At 31.5% G+C, this 22,891-nt stretch overlaps 2 protein-coding genes across 2 annotated transcripts; one reads left to right on the top strand and one right to left on the bottom strand.

Moving 5' to 3' along the window:
• Positions 1 to 3,221: 3,221 nt before the first annotated feature.
• On the bottom strand, positions 3,222 to 6,309 carry LOC117917407 (actin-depolymerizing factor). The gene is made up of 3 exons (XM_034833675.1): positions 6,136 to 6,309; positions 4,997 to 5,262; positions 3,222 to 3,636 (listed from the first exon to the last, which is right to left on the bottom strand). Exons 1-3 carry the CDS (start codon positions 6,148 to 6,150, stop codon positions 3,486 to 3,488), a joined length of 432 nt encoding a protein of 143 aa, XP_034689566.1. The 5' UTR covers positions 6,151 to 6,309; the 3' UTR covers positions 3,222 to 3,485.
• A 4,961-nt stretch (positions 6,310 to 11,270) lies between these two features.
• Positions 11,271 to 20,369, top strand: LOC117917825 (chromatin modification-related protein eaf6-like). The gene is made up of 7 exons (XM_034834243.1): positions 11,271 to 11,420; positions 11,510 to 11,604; positions 13,516 to 13,616; positions 14,959 to 15,028; positions 19,747 to 19,774; positions 19,876 to 19,936; positions 20,052 to 20,369. The coding sequence occupies exons 1-7, from the start codon at positions 11,408 to 11,410 to the stop codon at positions 20,152 to 20,154; spliced, it is 471 nt and encodes a 156-aa protein (XP_034690134.1). The 5' UTR covers positions 11,271 to 11,407; the 3' UTR covers positions 20,155 to 20,369.
• Positions 20,370 to 22,891: the final 2,522 nt, after the last annotated feature.

Below are 22,891 nucleotides of genomic sequence, written 5' to 3'. Positions count from 1 at the left end.
AATGTTGTTTAAATAGGTTCGTTACACTTAGAAGGTGATCAAATGATATCCGGAAAAATCGAAATGCAAAAATACTTAAAAATTCACAAGGGTACGAAGAATGTGAGGAATCCTCACATTGTTCGTACCCTCCCAAATCTCCACTTGTTTGGAGTTTTTAAAATTTTTTGGGGCATCATATGGCTTGGATGTTGTTTAAATAGGTTCGTTACACTTAGAAGGTGATCAAATGATATCCGGAAAAATCGAAATGCAAAAATACTTAAAAATTCACAAGGGTACGAAGAATGTGAGGAATCCTCACATTCTTCGTACCCTCCCAAATCTCCTCTTGTTTGGAGTTTTTAAATTTTTTTGGAGCATCATATGGCTTGGATGTTGTTTAAATAGGTTCCTTACACTTAGAAGGTGGTCAAATGATTTCCGGAAAAATCGAAATGCAAAAATACTAAAAAATTCACAAGGGTACGAAGAATGTGAGGAATCCTCACATTGTTCGTACCCTCCCAAATCTCAACTTCTTTGGACTTTTGAAAATTTTTTGGGCATCCTATGACTTGGATGTTGTTTAAATAGGTTCGTTACACTTAGAAGGTGGTCAAATGGTATCCGGAAAAATCGAAATCCAAAAATACTAAATAATTCACAAGGGTACGAAGAATGTGAGGAATCCTCACATTCTTCGTACCCTCCCAAATCTCCACTTCTTTGGAGTTTTGAAAATTTTTTGGGCATCCTATGGCTTGGATGTTGTTTAAATAGGTTCGTTACACTTAGAAGGTGATCAAATGATATCCGGAAAAATCGAAATGCAAAAATACTAAATAATTCACAAGGGTACGAAGAATGTGAGGAATCCTCACATTGTTCGTACCCTCCAAAATCTCAACTTCTTTGGACTTTTGAAAATTTTGTGGCCATCCTATGGCTTGGAGGTTGTTTAAATAGGTTTGTTACACTTATAAGGTGGTCAAAGGATATCCGGAAAAATCGAAATGCAAAAATACTAAAAAATTCACAAGGGTACGAAGAATGTGAGGAATCCTCACATTGTTCGTACCCTCCCAAATCTCCACTTCTTTGGACTTTTGAGAATTTTGTGGCCATCCTATGGCTTGGAGGTTGTTTAAATAGGTTTGTTACACTTAGAAGGTGGTCAAATGATATCCGGAAAAATCGAAATCCAAAAATACTAAAAATTTCAAAAGGGTACAAAGAATGTGATGAATCCTCACATTTTTCGTACCCTTCCAATTCTACACTTGTTTGAAGTTTTTAAAAATTTTTGGGACATCATATGACTTGGATATTGTTTAAATAGGTTCCTTACACATAGGAGGTGGTGAAACGATTTCCGGAAAAATCCAAATCCTAAAATACTCAAAAATTCACAATGGTACGAAGAATGTGAGGAATCCTTACATTGTTCGTACCATCCCAAATCTCCACTTCTTTGAACTTTTAAAAATATTTTGGGATGTCATATGACTTGGATGTTGTTTAAATTAGTTTGTTACACTTGGTAGGTGATTAAATGATATCCGGAAAAATCCAAATCCAAAAATACTAAAAAATTCACAAGGGTACGAAGAATGTGAGGAATTCTCATATACTTCGTACCCTCTAGATTCTCCACTTGTTTGAAGTTTTTAAACTTTTTTGGAACTTAATATGACTTGGATATTGTTTCAATAAGTTCATTACACTTAGAAGGTGGTCAAATGATTTCCGGAAAAATCCAAATCCAAAAAATACTCAAAATTTCAGTACATTTTGAGGGTGTGAAATGGATCAAAAAATTCAAAATAGAAATTTACCGAAAAAATATGTGAGGGGTTTGGATTTCCATATTGTTAGTAATTATACCTTTTTTCGTATTTTCAATATTTCAACCAATTTTTTTGAAAAGCTAAGAAATAATTTAATCATATATTCTCAATTAATAATTAGTACACAACTAAATTAATTTTCATTTAATATATATTTTATAAAATTTAGTTCTAGTTTTCCTATTTTTTTAACTTCATAAACCAATTATATTGCTTTTCACACTTCAAATATTCGTCAAATTTTTGTCAACAAATTATTTGATGTTAAAATAAATTAAATTTACTATTCCTTAATTTCTAAATTATATCACCAAATTCTTTATAATTTTTTTATTTATTTTAAATTTAATTTTTATGTGGGGTTTAATCACTTTATAGTACAAAAATAAAAAAACTGTAATTTATTTTTTCAAAAATTTCTTTATTTAATAAATTAAATTTACTTTTCCTTAATTTCTAAATTATATCACCAAATTCTTTATAATTTTATTTATTTATTTTAAATTAAATTTTTATGTGGGGTTTAATCACTTTATAGTACAAAATTAAATAAACTGTAATTTATTTTTTCAAATTTCTCTTTATTTTTCTGTTTCATAAAAAAAATTCACCAAACAAAATAATTACATTAAACAGAAATTTTTAATTGGTTATTGTAATGAATGTAAAAATGTGTGTTGCATGGAATTAATTCCCATGGCAACCGGTTGGGTGACCTGAAGAATTGGTTGTGTATAATTTTTTATTATTTTTTGAATGCCACGTGTCTTGATCTTATTGGCCCCAAAAAGTGGGTATGGTACCGAAAAGCACTTTTCGGTACCCTAGCAAGACCCTATTTTAAATTATAAATATTTACTTTTCAAATATTATCTAAACTATTTAAGTTGTTTGAAAGGACTTATATGGATATAATTGAGATGATGATGTCTTTTTAGATATAAAAATAAATAAAAGTAAACAAATTTTTAGGGGTGTTTGATAAAACTCAATACCTATTACTTAATAATTTAAGTTGATTTTAAGTTAAATTATCCTTAAATTATTAACTTAAAACTTATTACTTAATTTCTTATTTTAAATAATAAGATTATTTGATAAAATTAACTTAAAAATTATTTTAAATCATTAATTTGATATATTTATTATCATAAATTATAGTTATGGTAAAAGAGATCGAGTAATAATGAAAATCATGAAATAGCAAAAAAGATCATAAACATAATTAGGACAAACGATGATAAAAAGATAAAATAAAAAAATAAACTTAATAATAAGTTAATTATTTTTACTTATTATTTAAAATTGTTGTTTACTTTAACTTATACCATTAACTTATTTTACCAAACATACTTAATTACTTAAATAACTTAAATTAAGTTATAATTCATATATAGCATAGATACAGATAATAAGGCAAACTTATCTTGAACGTAGAAGCAGGAAAGATGCATAGCAACCCGATTACATTTAGCCCAGAGCTTCATTACAGCCTCTCCAGATTCCAATTTATTTAAGCATTATGTAATACTATTTCTGTCAGAGATGGGCTCTGCAAATTGCTTCATAAAGCAGAAAGCACTGGTTCATACATTGGCAAAACCCCTAGCAGTTCTTTCATCCCCACGGAAGAAAATTCTAAACAGCAGGGACTGTTTAGTGTGCCCGCTCTCTCAGAACTTCAAGGTCCATTTCTGTAGGGTCAGTCGCCTGAATCTCATAGTGGACACCATCTAGCTCCCGCCTAAACCTCTCTTTGGATGTGGCATAGAGCATCTTTGCGCGGATTCTTGAGCTGTCAGGAGACCTGATCAACATGCATGCCACATTAATAAAATGAATCATAAGATATAAAACAGTCACAGCAAATTCTTTATAATAATGCAGAAGTAGGGAAAAGAAAAGTGAAACAGCAATGATATGTCAAAAACAGGGGGGAAAAAGGATCAGAATTTCATCCTTGGCTATGAAAAACTGCAACTTAAAATCACTGAAAAAGTTAATCTTGTCATGCCATGTGACAGGAAATGTAACTGATGAATCAAATCAGATGTGATTAGAAGATGATCTGTTGCCACAACATTCCATGCAAATGACTATACTCACAAATTCTCCATTTGGTCACCAAGAAAAAGAGCAGTAGTTTTTCATTTCTATTAGCTCAGTAACAGTATGGAGAACAGAGAGCGAATCCCTCCATTGGTCAACCCAAGAACATGGAGATCTAACCCGGGGTTCTAAACACAAGAATTCAATATCATCACCTGAAAGGACTGTCCCTCCTGTTTTTCATACATCAAGCTACTCACTTGAATTTCAAGGGTCGAGTCGGTTGACTGCAGTACAATGGACTTCCTTTCAGAAGGAATTTAAATGAGCATGGATGAATAGCATCACCACCACTAAGCCACCATACCTTAAACTGATTAACTTGAACCTATAGTGAATCACTAGAAAAAAACTCGCATATATCTAGGGGCTGCATTCCAGATAACGCTAAACTAGCAAACCGCATACCAAAGGGTAACCAAAGCCAATGCCATAAGCTAGAGAGTCATGTCCAATTTGAAAGATCGTTTGATGTACAGACAAAAGTAGTCGGTTATTTGAGAAAAATCAATATACTTCTAATGTCAACTAGGTTAAACAAAAACAGTCAATATTATATGCACATTGGAAACTAAAAGGACTTGCATAACAGTAGGTGATAATTAAAAAATGTTGGCATATTACATGGTCTAATATCATTGAGTTTTTCTCCCTGTAGCCTTCCCATGCAAGTTCATTGATGTCTATATCAAACAAGACAAGCTACAATGGTTACGTTCAAATCTCTGTGATATCAAACAATTTAGTGAGAAATAATGAACATCTCAACTCAGATAGCACAACATGTCTGCAATGTGATTATGTATGCTGGGAAATACAAGATGATGATGGGCAATTCCAAAACAGAGAGCAATATGATGAATAAGAAGATACTTGTACAGTGTATATCCCAAGCAGGTACTCCAAATTTAGGGAAGAGAAAACAGGAAACTAGGATTATGATCTTAATTGTCGGGTAAAGCATAGGATATGAGTTCTTATTCAAATTCTGTGCCTAGTCTACCCAACTAAGGAGACCTATCAAAAGAGAATGAGGGCATTTGAGTTAAAAAGCTAACCACGCAATGAAGAATATCTTGCTCTTCTGACAATTCTCAGAAGTCACAAAATCAAAGTCATAAACCGCATATCGGCAATCATTCTCAGGCAAAGCAGCTGCAAATTCATCAAAGCTCTCAGCTGGACCACCGGTCTTCTCAACTAGAACCTCCTTTTTCTTCTCATCAATCTTAAAAATCACATACCGATGAACCTTCTTTCTCTTCAGTTCCAAAAATGTGTTTTTGCTGTGATCAGCAACACCCATACCAGATGAAGCATTTAGCTGGAGAAAAAAGAAAATCAGACGCATAACAGTGGGTTCATTGAAGGTCTTTTCTAAAAGAAAAAAAAAAGAAAAAATATATATATTAAACCATAAATCCATCTTCCCTCTGTTGCAAGGGAATCTGAGAGAAAGAACTGAAATAAATTTTCTAATTTTATATTTAATTAAATCAAAGCACCACTTCAAGTCAATACAAGAAACAATTGGCAGATAAATAGATTAATTAGAATCTAACATAATCAAGGACGATCACATGCACCCACAATTCAATTGAAAAAGGAAGTCTTATAAAAAATAAAATAAAAAATAAAACAGAAAACACGATCACGTTCTGTTTGGTTGTTGAGAAAATGTAAGAAAAAAGAGAGAATTTTCGAAGGAAATTATTTCATTATTTAAACCCCTGAAATCCAGAAAGTCATGGCCCCAGCTAATCTTAATACAACCATTTGCCTAAGTTGAGGTAACTCTTCTCTTCATTTTTCTCTTTCTGATAACCCAAAAAAATAAATAAATAAACAGAAAATTTCAAAAAATAAAAAATAAAAAATCCACTTATTCCTCTGCTTTTCATCTACTTTCTTAGCAACCAAACAGATTTTCTTTCAACAAAACCATCGGTTCCAATCAAAATTGCCCTTTCTAAAAACCAAAAAAAAAAACCCATCACATACAAATACAAATTCAACATCTTATCCTTGATCATAAGAAATAAACAGCAATAAACTACTAAGCCGACACAAACTAAGATCAAACCCTGAACACCAATCACTCTAAAAAAAACATAATTTGAAAACCAACCCAGAAATCAACAACAACAGCACATATGATCACTCTAGAGACAGAAAGTAGATAGAGAAAGAGTTTTACCCCTCTGAACGACATGACTACTGAGAAGATGTGAAGAAAGCAATGTCCAAGAGAGCTTCAAATTAAGCAGAGGAGAGAAAAGAAAAAAACAAAAAACAAAAAAGCAGGTGGGGTTGGGATTCAAGGTGGTTTGCGTTTGGACGGAAAGGCAAAATGGGGAAAAATGTGAGACACGGAAAAGTTTGAGAATCACAAGAGTAATGGAAAGCTGCCAAAGAGAGAAAAAAGCTGTCTTTTTCTTTCATTTTCTGAGGCGAGAAAGTCAAAAAGAACAAGGAAAATATATTAATAACATTCGAACTAAAATAAATATTTTATTATTTTAATATTTTTTATTACATAAAAAAATAATATTAATTAATATTTTGTATTTATTAATTTAGTTAATACATTCTTGATGTTTAGAATATAATAAAAAAATTAAAAAATTTATAATTTTTCAATTTTGGAATAAGTGGGTAAAAGTGGAAATTAAAAAGAGAAGCGTCCCAAATAAAAGTAAATAAAAAATAAATAAAAAAAAGGAGGGGGCCGGTGCTTGATATGCACGCTGCCTATGCTTTTCGGAAAGAGGACAATCTCCACCGTCTGTGGGCCCCAAGGCATCAGGTGCGACCTCATCCATGGGACCAGTGCACACGTGGCTGGTGGGCCATGCTCAACGTTTTCTGGTCTCCGCGTATTGAAGTCTCTTTTGGTTTCCCAGAACAAGGATAAATCCGATTTTGCCTTCGGAGCGACTCTGTCAATCCACCAAACGACGCCGTTTAAGCTGACTTTTAGTTTCATCCGCATACAAAACATTTGAGTATGTTTTCAAAATTTAAAACAGTTTTAAAAATAGTTTTATTTTTATGTTTAGAACAAGTTACATATGAATTTCTCTTCATTTCGTGTTTTAAAGTCATAAGAGTTTCTTAGATCTAAAATAAATAATATTTGTATGATTGAGTATATATCGTTATAAATAGTATTAGAATCGATCTCTAGTCCCAATGAGAGGATTCAGTTGACCTCGTAAGGGGTGTCTTTGATGGTGCTTGTTTTTTTACTTAATTCTAAATAAAATCTAAATGTTTAATAGTGTTAAATATTAAGTTTTTTTTATAATATTTTATTTTTATTAAATATTAAAAAGTAAAGAAAAATCAATATATTATTTTTTCTATTAAAAAAAGTTATATATTTTGATTTTTTTTAATAAAATGTTTATAATAAGTTATGAAAAAATAAAAAAATAAACAATTTAAATTATAAAAATAAATTACTTTTAATAAAAAACCAAAAAATCAAACACCACCTTAGATGGATTATGAGTATTTGTAATATAACACATCGAATAAAAGATATGGGAAAAGTTCTTAACCTTGTAGATGGATTATGTTTTCTATTCTAAACAATAAATAATTATTTTTAAGAATAATTTCCAAATACCATCGAGTCAGTGAGCCACTCCGCCCAAGCCCAAGTTTGTGGAGCCAACCTTTAGTGCATTACTTGGCTACCAATACCACGGGTGAAGTCCATGAAGAGGGGTCGGGACAAATGAGGTAGGTGCTTGAGCCTGACGGACAAATCTGAGCACGACATATGCATAATGCTATACAGGATCAAGTTGGCAACAAACAAGAAACAAACACCCACTTGGAGACTGATGAGGCATGGTGGTACCCCTTGTGTGTATCATTTGGTAGGAATTATGATGACCTTTCTTATTCAAATGAGTCGTCGACCGGTTGAGCATGTAGGTCTCCAACCGTCACCAACAATATCTCTAATGTCCAACAATGAGTGAAGTGGTCAACCAAAATTGCAGAATTTTTGCTCCAAGGACTAGTTCATTTCTATTTCATATATAAAAGTTGTTTAACTCTGGTTTACCAGTTTGACACAATCTAATATTGAATATCATTCATCATGAGAGTGTTAAATTAAGAGTGTATTTATTCTTCAACTTGCATATTTACTTAGTGCAAGTTGAAAGGAAAGTAGCTAAGTCTAAGGTACCAATTAAGTTTGCCAAGTGTGATCACATCACTTAAGTTTGTCAAATGTGGGGTATCATTCATAGATTTTCAAAAGTAAGGTATCTATTTATAAAAGTATGAAAAGGTCCATTGGAACAAAAAAATAAAGTTTATAAGATAAATGTTTGGTTTAAAGACTCGTAGATGATGAAATCCTTGGTTTGGAATTGAGGAAAGTAGATATAGATTGGGTCATACCAAACCATTATAAAAACAATAATTTGCATGTCTCTATCTCTTCTTTCTTTATTTTATATGTACTTGTTTGATTGTATTTGATATATTAATGTTCAAATTACCAATTGCATTCATATTGTTAAAATTTGTAAAAATCATCACTCAATTCATACCCCATTCCATGATTAGGATAGCTTAGATTAGTACAAGTCTTTCTATATTCTTTTGAATTCCCGGGATGATCATAAGGTATTTGTAGGCTTTTTTGGCTAGATTCCAATTAGGAAAATGTCATCTTGTTAGTATGACCTTATCGGTGGTCAAATGGTAACTTAGGGAGATACCCCTTGAGAGGTGGTATCAGTAGGATTTTTTCCTTCTTGACGTGATATCGAGTTGTGTCCTTCTAGGACAACCTAATTGCCAAAGACTTAATTTTGGTATCACCAATTTCTATAGCAAAATCTTACTATTGAGTGCTTTCTTTATAATAATAGAAATTTATTTCATAATAAAAATGTATTAAAAACTTGAAAATGGATTGAAAAGGAAATTTCATATACTTTTCAACAAATAATACAAGACTTAAAAGCTATCTAAAATGAGATTACTATCCACATGAAAAAGATGGAACTAGTTCTATTCTTAGCTCAATTGCTAAAGTGACGTATCAAAGGACGCAATTTATGGTCCCAATATTAGTTGTCTACATTGCATGTTATATTGTGCAAATCCCACTAACAAAATTTGCAAGGTGTTTGATAGTATTTTTATTCAAAGTGTTTTTAGTATAAGTGTTTTTTTTAAGTGTTTTTAAGAAAATCATCTACAAAAGACCCATTTGATAGTAGTCTTAAAAGTGTGTTTAACCTGAAAACACTTAAAAGAATTTTTATGGTAAAAAATAGGTGGTTAATAATATTTTAAAAAATACTTCTAAAAATTTAGAAAAAATACTTGAAGTGATTTTTAGAAAAGCATAGTATTTCTTTTTAAAAAAACATTTTAAAAATTTTAAAATATTCTTGAAATTAGAGTTTCTCAATACCTTTCCTTTCCCTTTCATTTTTCTATTATCCTTCACTATTTTCTTCCTCCTCTCTCCATCCCTATAATCTCTCATCACTCTCGTTTGATATTGTTAAACTTTGCTCTAAAGTACTCTTTGTTCTAAATGAGCAAGTTTTATAAAGTTAATATATGCAAGATGCAAAAAAAAAAAAAAAAAATCTATTAGAAATCAATGCCTACAAGCATACCAACCCAAAAAAGGAAATGACATGTTTATAGTGGACATATATTACAAATTGCACACATCATAAACATCATAAAGTTATAGTTTCAACCATCTTTGATGACCTAACCTTCTTACCTGTTAGGAATCTATCATGTAAGAATTAACATTTGATTCTTTCAATTTTAGATAAATACAATTTAAGAAGACTTTTGAATTTTAGTTAGTTGTCACCCTTCATTCCATGATATAAATTATTATTTGAAAAATTGTTATATAATGATTGATATTTATATATTAATCAAAATTTTAAATATTTTTAAAATTTTTCTTGTAATCATAAAAATGATTAGTTTTAGTTTTTTTTAACAAATATAAATGTTTATATATTCTTTTATAATGAAAAACTTCCAATTTATTGTAATTTTTTTTGTAATTAAGTTGTATGTCATTTTTGGTAATTTACTAATATTAGAAATGTTTTTATACTTATAGGACATATGGTTAAAAATATTATTAAAATGAATTTTCCAACTTCTCATAAAAGTGTTTTTCACATATATGCTAAAGAAGAAAATTGGTAAAAGCACTACCAAAACAGGCTCAAAGTATTTCTTTAAAAAACAATATAAATAATTTTCTAATATTATAAATGATTTTTCAATTTTTTTGAAGTGTTTACTAAATTTTACCAAATACATAATTTTTTTTCAAAAACATTTTTTAAATTAAAAACGTTTTATAAATCATTGTAAAATGGACTCTTAATGAAAAATAAACTCTAATAATATTAACGAAAATGTCACATTTACAATAATTTTAGACCTTGAAACTACCTAAACTAGCTAACAAAATAAAAAAAAAAAAATTGAATATATAATAATTTTGATCATGCATATATAATTATTACTCGAAAGCTTCTGATAATTGGTTGACCAAAAAAAAGGATGAATAGCTAATCTTTTATAACTCTAAAATTAAATCTTTTATAATTTATATTAATTGAACAAAAACTATCAATCTCACGTTCAATCCTTTATAAAACTTTTTAGAAATTTTGTTCAATAGTCACAAAATAAATTCACATAAATGTACCTACATTAAGACATTACCCGTGAGTTTTACATTACCCTCCATAGTTTTACATTACCTTCCATATATACTTATATTTACTACTATGACACAACACCTCTATACTTCTCGACGAGTATCTCAATAACTTAAAAATGTTATGTTTAATTTTCGAAAAATACTAAAGAAAAAAAAATCATTAAGAAAAATGGTTTTTTTATATTTGTATTTGCTAAAAAAAAAATAAAGAAAAAAATTAAATACAATTAAAATTAGTTAGAAATTTATATATTTAAAAATTATTTTAAGATTTATATAACAAAGGAAAATGAGTTAAATGAGTTTGAAAAAATATATAAAAATAATTTATTAAGTTTGTATTTATTTTTCACATTCCTTTATTTTTATAATCTCGTGATTAGTGAACAAATTTAGAAATATATGTATTTATTTTTCCCCCTAAATTTAATTATTTTATGGTATAAAAAATAATAAAAGTAGAATACTCCAACAATAAAAATGACACGTCAGCGGTTGAAAGGGCTCATTATTATTAGTTTTTTGGGGTGATCCAAAAACATCAGTGAAGTGGCAAACCATAATTAGTGGCGGAAGAGACATAATATAGAGAAACATTTTGAGTCTTTGACTGCCATTGCAAGAGCAGATCGAAACGGACTTTTTTTGTGCCCTAGTTTAGGATTTTAGGGATTTCTAGCTGCTCCTCAGTTCTTCGCCCCCCATTTCAAATTCCGCGCCAATTATGGATTCTGAAGGTATCCGTTATAACTGATTTTTGAATCCTATTTGAATTTCAATTTATTTATTATTATTACAACAAAAAAATACATTTTTTTTTTTCTAGGACAACGACACTCTTGTAACCCCTCTGCAATGCTCGCTTCCCTTATCAGCAAGAGAGCCAAGCTTCACGAGGAGCTTCAGAACATTGAGAAACAGGTCATTTTCCATTTGTTTTTGGGGTGTTTTTTGTTTTTTTTTTTGGATTTATTGTTCTATTTTTATGTGTCTGTGGTCGGGTTTTGGATTTTGGGGCTTGGATTTTATTAGCCCTAGAGGAGAAAAAGGAAAAGAAAAGGAAAATCCTAAATTTTGGTTTCCAGAAACGAATTCTTCATGTGATCCTGATTGGTGTAGATGATTTAGAGCTTCCTCGTTGATAAAGTGAGGAGAGGAGCTCCTTTTTTTATGTAATGTGTAGTGTTAGACGAGGCCAGATGGGGCTGTGAGCAATGTGGGATGAACATTGAGTTTAGGTCATGGATCCAATGCATCCTGTTCTTTCCAAGAGCCAAATGCCCTGTAATATGTTCCATTCTGTTTTCCTGAGGTTTAGTCATGCATGGTGTGTTAGAAATCAAGTAAATAAGATCTCTCAATTCTAGTTTAATGAACCAAAAATAGATCTATAAACCTCACCTAGTGACATTGTGAAAAAGATCGCCTTATGTAGATTGTTTGCAATGTTGAGTCACTTTGGCAGCACCTTGTCACCTTGTATCTTCCTTCTCCTTACTCTCTTATACTTGATGTTTGTACAAAAATGATGGGAAACCTCACAGACTTAGGATGAGTGGAGAGAGGGACCAAGAATCTTTTTATATCATATCAAGTGACCTTCCATCAAGAGTCATTCCTTCTAGATACATGAATCCACCTTTTCCAATTCCATGTAGTATTCGTGGTATATGAAAACTTTAAAATAAGTACATGACTTTGGTCATTTTACCTTATACACAATTTGGTAGGTTCATGACTTTGGTTATGATACCTTAGTTTTTTCCATATACCTTATATATTTAATCTTCCCACATACATTAGATATATAGTATGGGAAATGTAAATGCATTAGGTTCATGACTTTGGTCCTGAACCTTTATAGTAACAGGGATTAACTTCATGTGGTCATGAAGGCCACAATAATTCCAAAATGGTGGAATTGTTGGAGATGCTGTTTCAATATGCGGGCATTGTAGCGACATGTTTCATATGGCCTCATTCTCCTTAGTGATTCTTCCCATCATGGATGACCAAACTGCAAACCTCTTGAAGCCCCCTATGGAATGAAAAACCTTTAGGCCTTTAGGAGTTACTCAAATGCAACTTTGTACATCAAGCCTAGCACCATGGAAGCATTTTTGTTCAAACACATTGTAAGAATCCTTTTTTTGCAAGTTTAAACTGGGTAATCAAGCATTAGGATATTATGTTAAGATGCAAATTGTTGTCTCCATTTTTAAGATATTTTTATTTCCTTCTTGAAAAAATTGGTGGGTATTATTGGATTTTCTACCAAAAATTGCCCATCAATGCAATTGGTAACCATTGATAATCGAGCTGTATTCTCAAACCACATATATCTACAGCTGTTGCAATAGGGGCCTGATTTGATAATATGCCAATTTGTCCACAAGAGTGCAGACCACTTTTAAAATGATTAGTGTATTCAAAGGGAATTGTTCATTAGAGGGTGCTGAGCCCAATGTTTGAATAGGATTAAGCATTTTAGTTGGCAAGATTCAACCACCATAGACAATTTGGTTCTCTATGGGTGGTGATATCTGAATGCAATGGATGAATTAACTGCTGTTGGGTGGGAAGTCCTGAATGAGTTTTCCATATCAAGGTGGCAAGCTAACGTGCAAGGTCTTGATAGGATGGTCCATTTGTGTTGAGGCTGAAGGAGCCTGTAAGTAGGTGAAAAAACAATCAAGGACAAACCATGGATGCTACCAGGAACAGTGTAAAATAACTAGGCTTTCTAAATCCTTGTTTTCCTTGTTTGACATTTTCATCCTTTTTTTTGTCCAATTTCATTTTCTGGAGCCTAATGATTTGCTTTAATTCCAGCTTTATACAATGGAGACAGGTTATTTACAGGATCCAAGCCAATGTGGCAACGTATTGAAAGGTTTTGAAGGATTCTTATCTTCTTCAAAGAGCAGTACACTGTATGGTCATGAACATTTCCTTTTTGTAATGCCAATTATATTCTTTCCTTTTATTTATATTCATATGTGAAGTTATATTTCTGGTGAATTTTGATTGCTTGGAAAGTATTATTTATGGTTGATTAGTTGAATGATCAAATTTATTAATGACAAATCACTTCTTTAGCATGTTCCAGTCCATGCTTGGTTTGTAGCCTAATTAGTCAAGATTTTCTTCATGTTTCTGGTTAAGATAATGTCCGTATGTCTCTGATCCATGGTTAAATGTTTCTTTTCTGACAAAATTTGTTTATTTTCTTGTACTAATATCTTAATGTTTTTATATTTATTCTCTTACCTGAATTATTTTTTCCCATTGCATTTCTTCCACTGGTCTGTTTGGCATTTCTAAATATTGGACTAAATTTTTTACTGTTATCGTTAGTTATATGGAAAGGATCATTCTCTCTTACAAACATATCCCGTATAGGGTACTTGGAACTTCTCTGAGGATAAAAACTTCCCTTTGTCTTTTCATATGATTTGAATACACAAGTTGGTTGTGTAATGAAGTATTTTCATAATCACCAACTTGGTGATTTATCAAAATCTTCAAATAATCTTATTTTAGTGGAGGTAGCCCTTGGGGCCTGGCTCAAGTGGTAAAGGGATGGGGAGGGTTTAAGGCAGGTTCTAGGTTCAAGTCCTAACAGGGAAAAAATTTACCTATCAAAAAAAAAAAAAAAATCTTATTTTAGTGGAGCTCTAAGAGGAAACTGATAGAGTCACTAAATGCTTTGGGACAAAAATGGAACCATATCAAATGTATTCATGCATGGTGGATTCATTAACTCCATATGATATCCACATATTCACTTAGGCATTAAGAAATTCTAATTGATTAAACTTAACTTCCATTTTTTTTGGTAAAAGTAAATTCAGTTACTAGATTTGATCCTAGTTTTCAATGAACAGAGATGTTATATGGATGCATCATTTTTTCTGCTTGGTTAAATTGATTAATCTCTGTCTCATTTAGTAGAGCCTAAAAAATGTAAAATTACCTCAATGGACAATAGTTACTCTTGTATGGGTGTCGTTTGAGGGGATGTGCACTCGGTTTGATCTGAAAAGATGAATCGACATTTCAAGAGGGATGGCAAACATTTGTCATTTGAGAGGAAATTTTTTTTTGCAGATTGATTAATTTAACTATTCCTGATGCAAGTAAAAAAACTTGTATGATGTTATGTAAATATAAACACAGACATGCATCACGGTCCAGGTTGACTTTTTATGAGGAATGAGGATTACTGTTAGTACTAAATATCAGTGACCAAAATTTCTGATATTTTGTTCACAGCTTAAAGCGGTCCAGGAAGTTTCAGCCAGAAGATAGGCTCTTCTCATTATCTTCAATCACCTCACCAGCAGTATGTATTCTGAATCTATGTTGTTAAGTAATGATGCCACATCCAGTTCTGTTCCTTGTTTACCTGTTTGAGTTTCATGTTTTAACCAAAGAAGAAGTACAATTTTGTGCTTTCCTATCATCAACAGCACTTTTATGTCTGATGCTAGGAATTGGCCATGATTTTGCTCAGTCAAGAGAAAGAACTTGGAGATCTAATTGCTTGAAAATTTTTCGTTTTGTATCTTTAGGTTCAGTGTTACTGCCAGATATGTGCATCATGTGATTGGAATTAGATATAATCTTATATATGATTTTTAAGCATATAATTAAAAAGGGGGTCAGGATGATGAGATTCAAAATCTTGATGGGATTCAAACATGTATATAAATGGGTTCACCCTTTTGTTGGAAAAATGGGTGGGGGCGATAATTTGAATAAGAAAGACATGAATACCCATTATCTTTTAATAGGAAAGAGCACTAGAAAAATGGATGACTTGCTGCTAATTATGCTCTCTTAACACATGCATAAGATGTTCCCCTCAAAATAGCATTTTTCTCTAAATATCATCTAGCCCATATCAAGCATTAATAGACAGTTGATGACTTCTTTCTAATTACAATTGATTACACATTCCATGTGATATCCCACATCGGATAGAGGAAAAAGTTCTTAGCGCTATATATGTATGAGTTCTTCTTAACCATGTAAACGTGTTTTAAAACTGTGAGGGTCTTTTAGGCTTAGACAGATTATATCTACAGGGTTGGGAGTAGGTTGTTATAAATGGTATCAAACTTGATCCTCAATCCCAGTGTGAGAGTTTATTTGACCTGCAATCCCATGTGATACGACAAGGACGTTGTGCCTGCACGGTGAGTGATGATTGTGATATCCCACATTGGATAGAGGAAAAAGTTCTTGGAAATATATATATGAACTTCTCTTAACCTTGTAGACGCGTTTTAAAGTCGTGAGGACCCTTGAACCTAAAAAAGACAATATTACACGATTGGGAGTAGATTATTACAAATTGTATTAGGGTCAATCCTTGATCCCAATGTGGGAGTTTCTTTGGTTCCACAATCCCATGGGATAAATAAGGACATTGTGTTTACATCAGGGGAGTGATTGTGATATACCATATTGGATAGGGAAAAAAGTTTTTGGAGCAATATATGTATGACCTCTTCTTAAGCTTATACATACAATTTAAAACCGTGAGGGTCCTTTGCATGGTTCAAAGTTACGGTATCGATCACTGACTCAGAGGGTTCCAAGGCACATTGGTCTTGGTGTCTAGGCTCGATATTAGACGATATGTAAATAAGATAGATTAAGAAGTTAAAAATATTTTGAAAATTATTAAAAACTAAATTTAATTAAATAAACTTTAGAAACTAATAAACTTTAGAACATATTAACATAATAATAAATGTAATGGTTTCAATATATTATTAAGAACAAATTAGCATATAAAATAATACACTATATTATGGTATGATTACCATAAAAAATAATACATTAACCAAATTGAATCAATTTATATCATAGCTTAGCATATAAAAATAATAATCTTCAAATTCCAATTTATAAGACACATTAGCATTTGAAGTAATTAATAATTACCCTTTTTAATATAAAATAATATATTTACTCTTTTTGTCTTCAAATTTCCAATTTCACACAACATATAGAGAGTACCCCGTTGGGTAGAGATAGAGAACCTCCACTGCAGCTGCATGCCCACACTATGCCGAAACTGGAGCAAAGAGAAGCAAACACCTACACGTAGAGATCATTGTTGATGGAAGAATCTGATGTTTCCCACCAATAAACGACATTACCGATAGGAAGGATGTCTTCTTTCTTCTTCTTCATCATCATGGTTAAGGTCATGGGTTTTAAAACTCTTCCTTTTGAAGAAAATCTCTGATTATTCAGAGATTTCTTGATTTTGGTCGCTCCTTGTGATTTGAAAGGGAAAAAAAGATTTCTGGGTAAAATTGGGGAATATTTGGATCTTCAACCAATTCAACTTGGAATCTTGATCGTGTTAATTGGGTTTAACAAATTCTTGGGCAAGTTTGTGATTAAGATGGTATTGGGTATTAGACTCAGCGTAGAAAGGCCCAAGGTGGATACTACTCAGCTGAGTCGGGTACCCTGGTCTCTTGGGATTAGAGCAAACAACATCTATATAGTTAAGACAGGGTCATTACAAAAAAACATGTTTTAAGGCGTGAGGGACCTTAGAGCCTTGAGCAGACAATATCTACACGTTTGAGAGCTGACTATTACACTACATATCAGATTATTTGACATCTTATAATTCTATCTTGGATGTATTTTCACTATCTCCTTTGTTTCAGCAAAATCTTATCAATTAGGATGAATATTGAGGGGTTGCTATATCCCGAACCCTCCTATGTACATCCAAAATGGACCATAAAGTCGTACTGAGCAACCCTTCATTTTTAATGCATTGTCGGTTGCCTGTCCTAGAGAGAAACTCAGTGACATATGGGAGTCATATGGATGAGATTGACCAATTCCGTGACTGGAAGAGGCTCTAATCTTTAGGTTATGATCAGCACCTTGTCTCCTCCTTCAAATTTTGAACATATCTGAGGGGTTGTACTTGACAGTCAGATCCTCCAACTGTACTACCACCGTACTATTTATTGTGCTGTTTTCTCATTTATTAAGTTATATGGTATTGGATAAATGTCATGTATTGTGGTAGATTTGTGGATATATTCTATGCTTTTAGTTTGTTCAAGAGGATGTCCAAATGAAGCTTAGAACAAGTTCTTTGAGCATGTGTTGTGATAGGGAAGTTTTAGAACTATACTTTAGCACTTTTAGTCAATTTTGCAAGCATACCATATGATAAGGTAAGTCATATACTTGTACATCTCTTGGTAGAACACCATTTTACAAATTCTTTTTCCTAGCGGAAAAGTGATCTAAACATCAAGTACTACTGTTAAAAAACTAGAATGATTTGAATAGACAAAAATTTGAAATTTGAACTTTCTATCAGCTACCTTTCCTGTGACAGTTGGAAGGGTATTTAGCATTAGTAGTTTATAGTATTGTCGAGCACAAATCTCAAGGTTTAACATTGGTTCCTCACAGGTAAACTGTGTACATATAATTCAGAACTGGGATTATGCCTGTTTTCTAAATGTATATTGACAAGAAAAATTTATTGGTATTATAGCACAAGAAGTTTATTCTTTTAGAAAAACACATTGCCAACAATTTAATGCACAACTGCTATAGGCTTATTTGTTGCTTATTGCTGAATGAGTATGCTCTTTTAATAAATAAAAGCAATCTAGTAAAAGCGCCTAAAAGAGGCAGAACACAGGGGTGATGTATATATGGAACACCCAGATCACACAGAAAAGGAAACAAAATGTAATAAGGAAAAAAACCATAAGCTAAACAAGTTTGACTGAGGAAGTCCCTATAGGATCCCTTTCACCACTTCGTTTCATGTGAAATAATTTAGAAAACAGTTTCAAAGTATTTATGGTTTTCAGTCAATATTTTTGAGGGCTCTTTTAAGACTAAATCAAAACTAAACCACTACACCATTGAGATCAAGGATAGTTTATTGGACTTGCTGTTTCTGTTGCCTTTGGGAAATGTGGAAGGATAGGAGCAATGAATTCTTTTGAAAAGAGTGATATGTTGTTGAAATCAATCATGTAGAGTTTTATCCCTATATCTAAGATTATAAGCACATGAAGTCTGGGAAATTTTGAGAAATTATGAGAACTATAGCAGCCACACTGGAGTTAATGCAGAGATAAATGTCAATGTCCATTCTTTCCCTACTCTGATTGGAGAAGGATATTTGATTTTGACAAAGGTGAGATTCGAGCCTTCACAGAAGACTGAATGTTATTAACTTTTGCTATGTGGCTCGATAACTGTGGAGGAACAAAAGATTGCATGATGGTTGCGTTTCATCTTTTTTGGGGAAATGGTCATCCTGTTTTCTCATACATAGAAATCAGTTTTCGACTAAACCATCAGCTGTCAAATTTTTATCACTCCTTCAGACTTTGTCCTTTTTGCCTTGAACTCATCTTTATAGCGCCCCCAACTTGAACCTTATAGTGTCTTCCAACTGGCACAATCCTGTAAAAAAGTAACTAGTTATAAGCTGTGCAAAGAAACCCCACATTGAACACCATACAAAATACTTGTTCTTTGAGCCTACAGCAATGCAATCCTTGTTGGATTAAATGGAAATAAGCAGGCATCTACTTGATCAATCAAGATAATTCTGGGCATTTGAAAGATCTGGTAATCATGGTCCAAATAAATGACTACATAAAACTTGTCAAGAAGATTGAACCCTATTCGTGACAATGACCAATATGCTTGGAAAGCTTTCACAAATTCCAGGAAGATGATGTCACCCACTGAAATAGATGTGACATGACTTCTATCAAGAAAAGCCAACTTTTCCTTAGATTGATTTTACTTAATTCACCCCCCTCACTGCAGAGGAAAGGGAAGAGTGGTATCTAGTGCATTTCATTTATACCTTTGCAACTTTTGCCAAGTTCTATTTCTTGATTTCAGCTTGTTCTAGTGGTGAAGTTAGTTTCTCTATTCTAGACTGTTTCCTCTTAATTTTGATATGGTGTCTTTCTCAGGAGGCTTTCCCTAACATGAAATTGGGCTTTTTTTCTTTTCTTTTTTTTGTTTTGTCAGACTGAAGAGCTGGCTGTTGGACGAGATGGTGAGCCTATACTAATACATGTGGATAACTTATGTTAATGCATATAGACAATTTTAATTTGCCTTGAGTTTTGACTGATTCTTACTTTGTATTTGTGGTAGATGGAAGATCAGACTTTGGTCCAGGTCGGTCTAGGGTTGGAGGTATATATGGAAGTGGACCGTAAGTACTACATGAATTCATCCTACCTCTGAACATTAATTAACCATAATGTTACTGCTCTACACTTTGGTGAATTGAAATGTAATTGTTATACTTTTATGCACATTATCTTCAGAGGAAAACCAAAGAAGGGGAGAGCAGCACCAAGAGATCCGAAGAGAATCAGGCACTCTAGCGAACTTGATCTCGACTATGAAGATGATCCCGATATGATGTAGTGAGAACTGCTTAGGCCAGATGATATACTGTTTGCCCTTTCAGCATGAACTTTGGATGATCTTAGAATCTAAGCAGTGTTCTTTGCTCATTTGACTCTGTTGGTGAGGGTATCCTTACTTCTCAGGCAAACAAAACACCATTTTGAGGGTTTAAATGCTGCTATTAATGTATTCAATATTACTGGTTGTGATCAATTTCTTCTCATTTTGTCCAAGAGTTCTTACAAATTGCTTTCTGATGGTTCTTGCTACATTTAGTGAAATCATTTTGAAGGTGAATCTCAAAGATGAATTACACCTAGAGACAGGGTCTCCTAATACAAATTAAAAGGTCTCCTAATACAATTTATCTAATCTTAGAATTTTTCACAATTTTTTCTTTTTCCTTTTTCTTCAAACACTTTCTAACATAAAGTAAAAATCACATGTAAGTATGAATGTGGACACCCCCTTAACAATCTACAAATGCAAGTCATTGAATAATACTCCCCAACACAATTTATAAGAAAAACTCCTTATTGACTTGAGTTTTCAATTCTACTGAATAACACTGCCCAAAGTAAACAAAGAAACTATCCATGATATTCAAATAAAATCACACTTATATTAGTTCGTTGTTATTTCATTCAACTATATCCACAAGTATAAAATGAAAAACTAAATCTAAACATTCATCAAAGAGGAGAATGAGAGACAATGATACTAGAATTTACATGGAAAACCTTTGAAGAGATAAAAAAACCATGAGTTTACAATTGGTCAAAGATTCCACTATGAAAAACAAAGAATGTGTACAAGGTTTTACCTAACTTAAGTTTTCTAATCCTTCATGGATTACTTGACCAACATCTTCACACTTCAGTTGCATACCTTCATCTTTCAGAACGTACTCGATGTCCTCACCAAGTTTGATCTCAACCTCCTCTTGAAGCTCACTCAAAAAGAAAATAGGTTTTCACCTAAACCCATTTAGTTTAGAAATTATGAGATGAAGGAAGGAAGGAATCAATTCATATTTTTCTCAAGAAAATCTGTAGAAAACAATTTGGAACATAGTAGGAAAGTTGGATTTTCTTGGCAACCAAACACCCCAAATTAGGAAAGAAATGAGAGAATTAAAGAGGAAATGGTTGCAATGTCTTTCTTTGTTCAAGAAGCAGATTTTGTGCTATTTAAGTGAAAAGAAACCCTTGATCCAATGGATGATATTAAATCTATAAATTACAACCTAGATCGATTTGACCTAGAGCTAGATCAATCCTAGAACAAGGCATGTTAAATACTTAGTAAAAAAAATGTTTTCCCACCTCCAAAAACAATATTTCAAGAAAAACAAGGTTGATTTAATTTCATCGAACTCTAACCTCAACTACAAACCTTGGTCCCTTAGTAAAATTCAACAATTTAATCATCTTTAGGCAAGTGGTTGAAAGAGAATTTGGAGAAATTAAGTTATGAGACATTTAAGAATTTTGTTTGGAATTGATAGCATAACTAAACACTCACATTCTAACATCATTTCAAGTATGATGTGGGATGTGTAGCGATTGAGGGTGCATTTTTGTGTTTTTGGGATATAAAAATAATGGGTTTTAACAGTTTTAAAATAGTTCTACATGATTATGGGAAATTTATCATATACATAGTGTTAGAAACCTTTTCTTTTATGCTATCTAATATGGGATATCACATTCAATATCTACATTTCCCATAGCACTATATATTTAATAAGTTCTTTTTAATTATGTAAATATATTTTAAAGTCGTAAAGATTTTATTGGGTTCAAAGCAAATAATATCAATAAGAGAGAGGCCAAGTTGTTATAATTGTGACCTATAATAGAACACTATATGTTCAATGGAAGAAATGGAGAGTTCAATGGAAAAAATCTCTCCATTTGTTAAGGTGTCCTTTGAATGCAAGTTCAATATAGTGTATGGGCTTGGAACATGTTACATGGATTTATATACAAGTGTTTGAAAACATTTATGCAATATTTGGTTCTTGAAGAGTATTAAGGAAAAAAAATTAAGAAAAATGATTTTCTATGTTTGATTTTATTACAAAAAATATGGAAGAAAATCAAATATAATTAAAATGTATATATTTTTAAATTATTTAATTTTTACATAGAAGAAGAAAAATAAATAAAATTATTTTGAAATACCATATAAAAATAATTTTTTAAATTTAAATATATTTTTATTTGTCTTCAATTTTTCTTTTCTTCTACTTTTCTTTTCCATTTTCTTTCTTTAGCTTTTCAGAAATCAAAACATAGCCTTATGCTTTATGGTGGGAGATTGAACTACTAGTATGATGGTTTGGATACAATTTGTATTTTTTGTTTTTTAAAATAGAAAACTTGGTTTATCTTTTTTTTTTTAAATAAAAACTTTACATAATATAAATTTTTTTATGTAAAAAGTAAGTACATATCTTCTTTATATGAAAGTACTTCATGTTTGGTTTTGGAAAAGTTTGAAGGAAAGGAAAATAGAAAATAAAAGTAAAAAGAAAATAAAAAGTAGATTTAAAATTAATGAATTATTTTTATATGCTAGTTTAAACTTATTTTATTTATTTAATATAAAATTAAATAATTAAAAAACATTTAAAGGATTTCTAACTAATTTTAATTATATTTAATTTTTTATGATATTTTTCATAATATAAGTCAAACATGATAAAATTATTTTTTTTAACATTTTTTCTTAGTATTTTTTAGAACCAAAC

The sequence above is a fragment of the Vitis riparia genome, chromosome 7 (assembly GCF_004353265.1).
Source record: "Vitis riparia cultivar Riparia Gloire de Montpellier isolate 1030 chromosome 7, EGFV_Vit.rip_1.0, whole genome shotgun sequence".
NCBI lineage: Eukaryota > Viridiplantae > Streptophyta > Magnoliopsida > Vitales > Vitaceae > Vitis > Vitis riparia.
This window is presented reverse-complemented; position numbering and strand designations above follow the sequence as displayed.